The 10925-nt window shown below is 43.7% G+C and overlaps 1 protein-coding gene across 1 annotated transcript in view; it reads right to left on the bottom strand.

Annotated features, from left to right (window-relative positions):
• Positions 1-236: 236 nt before the first annotated feature.
• Positions 237-10925, bottom strand: part of cdh13 (cadherin 13, H-cadherin (heart)) — a 570143-nt gene continuing 559454 nt past the window's right edge. The window contains exon 14 of the mRNA XM_055934321.1: positions 237-1471. Within this exon, the coding sequence (XP_055790296.1) occupies positions 1464-1471 (8 nt within the window). The 3' untranslated portion in view covers positions 237-1463. The remainder of the gene's footprint in view (positions 1472-10925) is intronic.

Genomic DNA, 10925 nt, shown 5'->3' with positions numbered 1-10925 from the left:
ACACACACACCTACCTACACATCATCTGTGGGATGCCTGCTTTCATCAACTACTATACATGTGGTCTCTATGTAAATGAGCTCTGTCATGTAGGTGTCCATGTGTGAAGGTGTATGAATAAGTAATAGGAGGATGTCTGTGAGAAGCCTTGGGTCTCCGTTTTGCTGTCACAACCAGTTGGTAAACACACTTACAAGCCCTGTAGGGGCTCTTACAAGCAATAAAACTTAATGTGATGGGAATTACAGTAACGGCTTTATTAAATTAGTGCAAAAGACAGACATAACTCACTCAAAATGTCACATTTTTCTTGCTTTATCGTGACTCATGGGGTCTTCCACACAAACCCACACACACCATTTTTTTTACGAGTGCAAAAAAACGAACCACCAATTCACTAGCCTTCCTTGACCTCTTTGTGTGACTCAGGGGGAGGCGGTACTAGTGTCAGAGAAACAAAACCATGTAACACAAGGCAGACAGATTTCTAATCAGCAAAGCAATTCAAGACTCCAGATTAAAATTAATCACAGATTCTCAAAAAACTGGAGATGTACATTAAAAATAGTAAAACACATCGATAGCATTAGAAATAGTGCCTAAAGTCCACAAAAATGTTTCTCTTTTTTCTGTGGGGGTAATTGAGAGCCGGCAGTCCAAATACATAAGTTAATTAATATATTTGTACAATGGTAAAAAATAAAATATATATAGTGTACTTTTTTGTAAGTTTCACACCGTTACTATAAAGATATATTGTTTTCCACTCCATGACAACTAATGCAATAGAAACAGAACGAATCAAAAAAGACTCCAGAAACTTCTGACTTGAGAAGGCTTATGGCTACCACCTTGCCCTAACCACAACCACTGCAGACAAAAACAGTTTTTTTTCTCTCATTACAGTAGGAAACAAGATCAAATACACTCGTCTGTGACGAGAAAATAAAGTAATACATCAAAAAGTCAATGCTGTTCCCCATCCAGTATCCAGTAGCTCAGACTATGCAGTGTTTCCTTGCCCAGCAAAAGAGTCCATTCAGGCGGTGGTGTCCGTGACAACAGAACCCACAGAGATGGACGGAGGAGACGGGCGGGCGAGGGGTGGGAGAAGGATGGGCGAGGGAGAAGACCAGTGGCAAGGACAACTGTTCAGGGGAGGTGGAACAGAGCTAGGGGCGGTAGTGGACGGAGAGAGGGGTGGGGTAGAGGTGAAGGGAGGTAACTAAAAGCTGGTGTGGAATGGGGGGGGGGGGGGGGGGGGGGGGCTGGGTAAGATAATGTGGGGAAACCCACGAAGCTTAATACCACAGAGGGCCAGTCTGAATTGTGTTTTTGTGTAATTGTTTGCTAGTTGTTTTAGTTATGGTGAGAGGTCTTCTCTCCTTAGGCTTGATGGCGTAGGTGAGATATGTTGTTTCTCTTCAGTGTTGCAAGTGGACTACAGTAGGTTTCATCACAATTTACAGGCCTGGTAAGAAAAGAGAGAATAGTGGATAGAAAGTGAAAAAGCAGAAGAGAGAATGACAGGGAGAGGAAAAGAAAGATAAACAGATAGTCAAGGGCATCGTCAACACAGATCAGTTGGAATCAATTACACAAGACAGGTGATAGGTATCCTACATTAAACATTCAGGATGGAGAGGACAGAGAAGATAGAAATATACACCCTTGGTACAGATTTAGACAGAATAAAGAGACTCAATTGGTCTGTGTAAAATGGCCATGGATACATTTGAGAACTTGACAATGACATGTGCTCCTCTGTCACACCCTGCTGAATGGAACATGTATTTATTTTCTATAGTGGTTACAGTGCATTCGGAAACTATTCAGACCCCTTGACTTTTTCCACATTTTGTTACATTACAGCCATATTCTAAAATGCATAAAAAAATATCCTTAGCAATCTATACACACTATCCCATAATGACAAAGTGAAAAATGTTTTTGACATTTTTGCAAATGTGTAAAAAAGAAAAACAGAAATACCTTTACATAAGTATTCAGACCCTTTGCTATGAGACTCGAAATTGAGCTCAGGTGCATCCTGTTTCTATTGATCATCCTTGAGATGTTTCTACAACTTGATTGGAGTCCACCTGTGGTAAATTCAATTGATTGGACAGGATTTGGAAACGCACACACCTGTCTATATAAGGTCCCACTGTTGACAGTGCATGTCAGACCAAAAACCAAGCCATGAGGTCAAAGGAATTGTCCGTAGAACTCTGAGACAGGACTGTGTCGAGGCACAGATCTGGGCAAGTGTGCCAACATTTCATTTTTTTTTGCAGAATTGAAGGTCCCCAAGAACACAGTGGCCTCCATCATTCTTTAATGGAAGTTTGGAACCACCAAGACTCTTCATAGAGCTGGCCGCCCAGCCATACTGAGCAATCAGGGGAGAAGGGCCTTTGTCAGGGAGGTGACCAAGAACCCGATGGTCACTCTGACAGAGCTCAAGAGTTCCTCTGTGGAGATGGGAGAACCTTCCAGAAGGACAACCATCTCTGCAGCACTCCACCAATCAGGCCTTTTGTTAGTGGCCAGACAGAGCCACTCCCGAGTAAAAGGCACATGACAGCCCACTTGGAGTTTTTCAAAAGGCACCTAAAGGACTCTCAGAACATGAGAAACAAGATCCTCTGGTCTGATGAAACCAAGATGAAACTTTTTGGCCTGAAGGAAACCTGGCACCATCCCTAGGGCGAAGCATGGTGGCAGCATCATGCTGTGGGGTTGTTTTTCAGCGGCAGGGACTGAGAGACTAGTCAGGAATGAGGGAAAGATAAACAGAGCAAAGTACAGAGAGATCATTGATGAAGATCTGCTCCAGAGTGCTCAGGACCTCAGACTGGGATGAAGGTTCACCATCCAAAAGACAACGACCCTAACCACACAGCCAAGACAACTGAGAAGTGGCTTCGGGACAAGGCTCTGAATGTCCTTAAATGGCCCAGCCAGAACCTGGACTTGAACCCGATCGAACATCTGGAGAGACCTGAAAATACCTGTGCAGCAACGCTCCCCATCCAACCTGACAGAGCTTGAGAGGATCTTCAGAGAAGAATGTAGCGTCATACCGAAGAAGACTCGTGGCTGCAATGGCTGCCAAAGGTGCCTCAACAAAGGGTCTGAATACTTATGTAAATGTGATATTGCTGTTTTTAATTTGCACAAATTTCTAAAAACAGTTTTTGCTTTGTTATTATGGGGTATTGTGTGTAGATTGATGATGGAAAAAGCTATTTAATAAAACAACAGAAACGAACGTGACGCTGACTAGGGCTATACAGGCCACTAACACAGACAAATACCCACAACTAAGGTGGAAAAACAGGCTGCCTAAGTATGATTGACAATCAGAGACAACGATAGACAGCTGTCCCTGATTGAGAGCCATACCCGGCCAAAACATAGAAACAGAAAACATAGAAATAAAGAAATTGGAATGCCCACCGCAGTCACACCCTGGCCTAACCAGGGCGTGTCCCAAGACTAGCAGAAAAAACACACATGAATTGCAGCCTGGTGCCTTTATATGTACACAGAGTAATTTATAAGAAGTTACATAAAAGTAGGGTAATACATTTATATATTTTATAGTGAAATAAATCAGATTGATGCACAGACTTTGGGTACAGTTTGTGCTGCTAGCTAAACCTTTCTTCACACAGACATGTGTTCCACACACAGCGTTATGAAATGTGAGTTGTTATCGATCCAGCTGCCTGTCTCCCTCTGCCATCTCTCATTCCTCTGTTCTGTCACTGTTGGCTCTACTCAGAACTCTGTCTCTGTCTTTCTCTCTCCATTATGATATGTAGCCGCTGTATGAGTATGGTTGTTTTTCAGCCGTGTCTGGACAGTAAGGACAGCCCCTCAGGACCATGGGACTGATCCTGCCTGAGCTCGTGTACGAGTGTGTCGTTCCTGTTGCTAGTGGAGACAGGCACTCTCTCTGCTGCAGAGCAGCTGTGCTGTTGCTCAAGGTCTGTATGCTACACAGATTCTGCTATGTGAATGGGGAGGCATTGTAGCGGCCATTTCTTTAGCCCATAGAAAAGGCATTTTATATCTGATATACAGAAAGAGATGAGATCGCCCATCTATACATGGAGAGTTAAGTTCATGATGTGCTCAAGGGTCCAGCTTTCTTTAGCAAACTAAGTGTCAAAAGATGTTCCTTCACTGCTGATCGACAAGTAAAATGCATGCAGTACAAAATAGTGTAAAAGAGATATGTAAATGAAAATGATTCCACCACTCTCCTTGATAAATTGGGTATACACAGTTAGATTCAAATCAAATCAAATTGTATTTGTCACATGGTTGAATACAACAGTGAAATGCTTACTTACGAGCCCCTAAACAACAATGCAGTTAAAAATATATATATAAAAAAATATGAATTAGAAATAAAAGTAGCAAGTAATTAAAGAGCAGCAGTAAAATAACAACAGCGAGACCATATACAGGGGGGTACCGGCACAGAGTCAATGCGAGGGGGCACCGGCCAGTCGAGTTATCAAAGCGACCATACATAGATGATAACAACAGACAGTAGCAGTGGTGTAAAAGAGGGGGGCAATGCAAATAGTTTGGGTAGCCATTTTATTACATGTTCAGGAGTTTCATTGATTTGTATTCAGCTCCCTTTTCCCTTTGTGTGTGTGGGGGGATTAAAACTTTTCTGTTTTATCTGAAGTGAAATATGTCTTTCTCTTCTTCCATCTGTCTTTGCTCCTCTTTCTCCACTGTGTCCTCAAAATAAGTTTAGAGAGTGGTTTTGAGAAATGTGAACTGTAATTTTGTGAGACATTCTGAAATGAATTGGCCCTTAGACATCCCAAAATTTCGAAACGATCGAAGCGGGCCTAATTTGATGGGGGATATATCTAATGGGAGGAACTATAGATTTTTTATTTTCACAGTTGTTTTTCACTGAGCCTCTTTTCTACTGTGTTGCTCTAAGTGATTCTGCAAAAGAACTATAAGTTGAATAACACTCTGGAGCACAGCGAAGACACTCATGCTTCAGAGATGTGTTTTGCGAATGTAATGAGACTCTGGGAACCTTTATCCACGCGTGCGGGCCTTGAAACATACCAATTCTTTCCCCTCTGGCTAAAAACTCACGGCCTGAAAAATGAAAATAAACAGCTAAATCAATTCACCTCAGCTCTCACATGGAGGCAAAAAGTCAGGCACAGAGCAGATAAGAGAGACCCTTACCCCCACCAATCTGAGTGAAAATGGGAAGGGAAATGTGACCAGCACACCTGCTGTACCTGGAGAGGCTGAGATGTGGAGGGAATGATGGAGAGAGAAAGAATGAGGGAGAGAGAGAGAGAAAGAGACGGAAAGAAGGATAGGAGGGATAGGGATAGAGGGAGACAGAGGGCTGTTTGATCTAATCAACATCACCTTAATTGGGTGAAAGTGCTACTGGCAGAAGTCAGCTGGAGTTGGGGCAAACATAATAACTCACACGCTGCCCTCGTAAAATCCAGTCCAGAATAATTACCATCCTCCCTGCCTGCCTGTGGATCTACCCTTCCTTCTCTCCTTCATCTTCATCTCATTCTCAATGTCAATATGTCAGGAGACACGTCTCACAGCATACAGTGAGCCATATCCAATATCTGCTCCATTTGTAAAGAGAAGGAGGAGTGTAAAGTTTGCCCTTTGAAAGTCTAATCATATAGCAACAACCCTCACTGTCACTCTCTGCTTCCCATTATGACTTTAAAGAGAGTAGTTCTGACAACTAGAACAACTAGAAACATTTGTGTTTTATAGTATGAAAAAGAGATATGTGCTGTTCAAATTATTCTTTGCCAAACCGACATGGCACCGACAGACATGGCAGCTCTGCTTCCAGCTCCTTAGCAACTTTGCAGTATTTCGTTTTTTTGTGTGTTATTTCTTACATTATTAGCCCATTACGTTTTTTGTGTTATTACATACAGCTGGAAATAACTTTTGGATATCAGAGCGGCAGTAACTCACCAGCATTATGACCATGATACTTTGTTCGTACCCCTCAGGGCAATTGAACTTGTCCAAGAGGCTAATCCAAGATGCTGCCGGTGGAGAAAAGGTATTCGGAGAGGACTTCTAGTCCGACTCAGGAGGCGTGCACACCTTCCACTGCTTCCGAGTATATTACTCGCTAATGTTCAGTCTCTGGACAATAAAGTAGACGAGGTCAGGGCGAGGATCTCCTTCTAGAGAGACATTAGGGACTGTAACATACTCTGTTTCACAGAATCATGGATCTCTCGGGATACACTGTCCCCATCCATACAGCCAGCTGGGTTCTAAGTACATCGCTCAGACAGGAATAAAGAACTCTCCGGGAAGAAGAAAGGCGGGGGTGTATGTTTCATAATTAATGACTCATGGTGTGATTGTGATAACACACAGAAACTCAAATAATTTTCTTCACCCAACATAGAATACCTCACAATCAAATGCCAACCGTATTACCTCCCAAGATAATTATCTTCGGTTATAGTCACAGCCGTATATTACCCCTCAAGCAAATACCACGACCACACTCAAAGAACTACATTGGACTTTATGCAAACTGGAAACCACATATCCTGAGGCAACATTTATTGCAGCTGGGGATTTTAACAAAGCAAATTTGAGGAAAACACTTTCAAAGTTCTATCAACACATTGACTGTAGTACTCGCTCTGGAAAAACACTAGACCACTGCTACTGCCCCTTTTTGAGATGCCTACAAGGCCCTCCCCGCTCTCCCTTCGGCAAATCATATAAGACATTTTGATCCTCCTTTCCTATAGGCAGAAACTCAAACAGGAAGTACCGTGCTAAGGTCTATTCAACGCTGGTCTGACCAATCGGAATCCATGCTTCAGGATTGTTTTGATCACGTGGACTGGGATATGTCCCGGGTAGCCTCTCACAATAACATTGATGTATACATCGACATGGTGACTGAGTTCATCAGGAAGTGTATAGAGGATATTGTTCCCACGGTGACTATTAAAACCTACCCAAACCAGAAACCGTGGATAGATAGCTGCATTTGCACAAAACAGAAAGCGCAAACCAACGCATTTAACCATGGCAAGGTGACTGGAATATGGTAGAATACAAACATTGTAGTTATTCCCACCTTAAGGCAATCAAACAGGCAAAACTTCAGTACAGAGACAAAGTGGAGTCGCAATTCAACGGCTCAGACACGAGACAATCACGGATTACAAAGGGAAAACCAGCCACGTCGAGGACACCGAAGTCTTTCTTCCGGACAAGCTAAACACCTTCTTCGCCCGCTTTGAGGATAACACAGTGCCACCGACACGGCCCACTCCAAAGGAATATGGCCGGCGTGATGAAGACATTTAAGTGTGCTAACCCCTCGTAAGGCTGCCGGCCCAAACGGCATCCCTAGCCGCATCCTCAGAGCATGCGCAGACCAGCTGGCTGGAGTGTTTACGGACATATTCAATCTCTCCCAATCCCATTCTGCTGTACCCACTTGCTTCAAGATGTTCACCTTTGTTCCTGTACCCAAGAAAGCAAAGTTAACTGAACTAAATTACTATTCCCCTGAACCATTCACTTCTGTCATCATGAAGTGCTTTGAGATGCTAGTTAAGAATCATATCACCTCTACCTTACCTGACACCCTAGACCCACTTCAATTTGCTTACCACCCTAATAGATCCACAGACAATGCAATCGCCATCGCACTGCACACTGCCCTGTCCCATCTGGACAAGAGGAATACCTATGTAAGAATGCTGTTCATTGACTATAGCTCAGCATTCAACAACATAGTACCCTCCAATCTCATCATTAAGCTCGGGGCCCTGGGTCTGAACCTCACCCTGTGCAACTGGGTCCTGAACTTCCTGACGGGCCTCCCCCAGGTGGTGAAGGTAGGAAACAACACACCCACTTCGCTGATTTGAAGTGTCAAGTGCCATAATTCAGTAAAACAGTCGTGACTAGGCTAGACACAGTATTAAACATGACATTGGCAAACAAAGATTTTAGCATTTTTAATTGTAGGGGAAGAGGGTTTATCAACCAGGTAATGTCATACCTATTAAATCAAAACAAAGGGATTAAAAGAGGAATAATTAAAATGACCAAGGAGGAGGCGGATCCCATTTCTCCTCCTCCTAAATAACCTGTTACCGAGTGGATTAGAGCAGGGAAAGTGGCTGTCTGGGCAGAAAAGGGGATTTAAACATCACTGTGTGTGTGTGTGTGTGTGTGTGTGTGTGTGTGTGTGTGTGTGTGTGTGTGTGTGTGTGTGTGTGTGTGTGTGTGTGTGTGTGTGTGTGTGTGTGTGTGTGTGTGTGTGTGTGTGTGTGTGTGTGTGTGTGTGTGTGTGTACTCATCAGGGAGGGTGGATGCACGTTGGCTGACTGAGGCAGGCTATCTGCCTGGGTTTATTTCCCTATTTGTGGATTAATTGCCTTTTCTTTCTCTGAGGTTCGGCAGCAGCCCTTTATCAAATCTCCAACAGCTTATAAAATCCCACAGTGCTCACCTGAGCTTCTGAGAACAACAGTAACAACAACACACCCACACGGGGAATAAATGTCAAATATGGCTTAAAGAGCCTCATCAACATTTTAGCCTTTAACTGATAGCTGATAACAGGCTCATCATTGTGAATGTGTCCCAATGCGGCCAACATTATACTGTAACTAGTACACAGCCCAAGATATATGTTAGAAAGTAGAACAGGCAGTGATGGGCTGTGGGCATAGGGGAGATTGCAAGAGGGTGACTGAGCCTTGAGACAGCCCAATGGGAGTAGGAGAGGAAATGTCAACTGATTTAATACTGCAGCTGCTCGTTCACCCATGCCTTTCACTTTATCACCTCCACTCACATGTGTTTCCCTCATAAGCTAAATACATTAAAACAAAATTATCTTAAAAGGCCAGTGGTGCCCACAGCGCTCATGTGAAAAAAACAACTCTATTTGCTGTATTTACATGCTGCTGTTCATCCAGCAGCTCCTACAGCCCTAACATCACATGATGCTAGACTTCCATTTCAGACCTGCCAGAACCTGCTGGAGAAAGATAGTACCAGTCCCTTCAGGATTCTGCAGCATTCTTTTGTGATAGTTGCGGGCCAAAATGCTTGATTTTGTTGCGACAATTCTTACATTTTGCTTGGCAAGTTGCGATGATTTTGTCAGATTTTTCACAAAAATGTGGTGGAAGGTTTGTTGACGTGTTGCTTGATTAAACCATTTTATGCAATAAAAGTAAGGTGATTGGTTACAAAAGCGCACCCCCTTTTCGTAGTGCGGTGATCGGATAGTTATACGCAGTAATATTGCAATGATTTGGCAGTTTTATGCAGTAATAGTGCGGTTATTGGCCAAATTTGCAAGCCATAATATTCAGGGAATTGTTGATTTTGTAAAAAAATTCTGCAATCGCAGAATCACAAAATACTGGAGGGACTGTAATACAAACACACTCTGTCAGTCAGTCAGGCCATTCACTGACAGTGAGACAGGGGGCACTGTGGTCATCTCTGTCAAACTTGCAAATTGGTTTTACAATCTAAATGAGAGAAATTCCTGAACACATTAGCTATCCAACATGTATTAGTACTCTTACTAACAATGGCCATTATTTTGTTTGCCTGCAAACAGTAAGCACCATCCAGACAATCCACCACACACAAATAAACAAAACAATACACACACGCTAAATCTGTATGTTGCTTGACATGAAATCCACCCTGTCCAATTAGGCTCTGTTAACAGAGGTACAACAGCAGAACTCAAGGTGGGATTTGAGGCCTCATGAGTTACAGGTATGTGGGAAAGTCCTGCTACACTCCCATCGCACTGTAGAGGCTCACACATCAACAGGGACTGACTGGACCCATAAGCTCCAGGGACCTAGCTGCTTAGGTCTAAAGAGTGGAATATGTGTGTATGCTTACCACCGGCTCTGTCCCAGAGGCTTGCATACATTATTTAAGGGTCTGTAAAAGTAACCCCGGCTGAGTTCTTTATCCTCGAAAAGTAGGGAAGGAGCAGGAGGGTTCATGCGGATATGGATTTTTCTGTTGTGCTGGGCTGGGCAGAGAGACAGTCACTTTGGAGCTTGCTGCCCACTGAAAAAGATTGTTTAGTTAAAAAACAAAGAAAAAAAAATAACTTTATTTAACTTGCCAAGTCAGTTAAGAACAAATTTTTATTTACAACGACGGCCTACCCCGGCCAAACCCGGACGACGCTGGGCCAATTGTGCGCCGCCCTATGGGACTCCCAATCACGGCAGGATGTGATACAGTGGCACAGTGAGATGCAGTTTCTTAGACTACTGCGCCACTCGGGAGGTTTGGGCAATGTGTTCTCCGAGCATGTGCTGACCAACTGGCAAGTGTCTTCACTGATATTTTCAAACTCTCCCTGTCTGAGTCTGTAATACCAACATGTTTCGAGCAGACCACCATAGTCCCTGTGCCCAAGAACACGAAGGTAACCTGCCTAAATGACTACCGACCCGTAGCACTCACGTCTGTAGCCATGAAATGCTTTGAAAGGCTGGTCATGGCTCACATCAACACCATTATCCCATAAACCTTGGACCCACTCCAATTTGCATACCGCCCCAACAGATCCACAGATGATGCAATCTCTATTGCACTCCACACTGCCCTTTCACACCGGGACAAAAGGAACACCTATGTGAGAATGCTATTCATTGACTCCAGCTCAGCGTTCAACACCACAGTGCCCTCAAAGCTCATCAATAAGCTAAGGATCCTGGGATTAAACACCTCCCTCTGCAACTGGATCCTAGACTTCCGGACGGGCCGCCCCCAGGTGGTAAGGGCAGCTAACAACACATTCGCCACGCTGATCCTAAAGACGGAGGGCCCATCAGGGGTGCGTG

This window comes from Salvelinus fontinalis, chromosome 9, assembly GCF_029448725.1.
Source record: "Salvelinus fontinalis isolate EN_2023a chromosome 9, ASM2944872v1, whole genome shotgun sequence".
Classification (NCBI taxonomy): Eukaryota; Metazoa; Chordata; class Actinopteri; order Salmoniformes; family Salmonidae; genus Salvelinus; species Salvelinus fontinalis.
The sequence above is the reverse complement of the archived record's forward strand: the minus strand, read 5'-3'. Positions and strand labels throughout refer to the sequence as shown.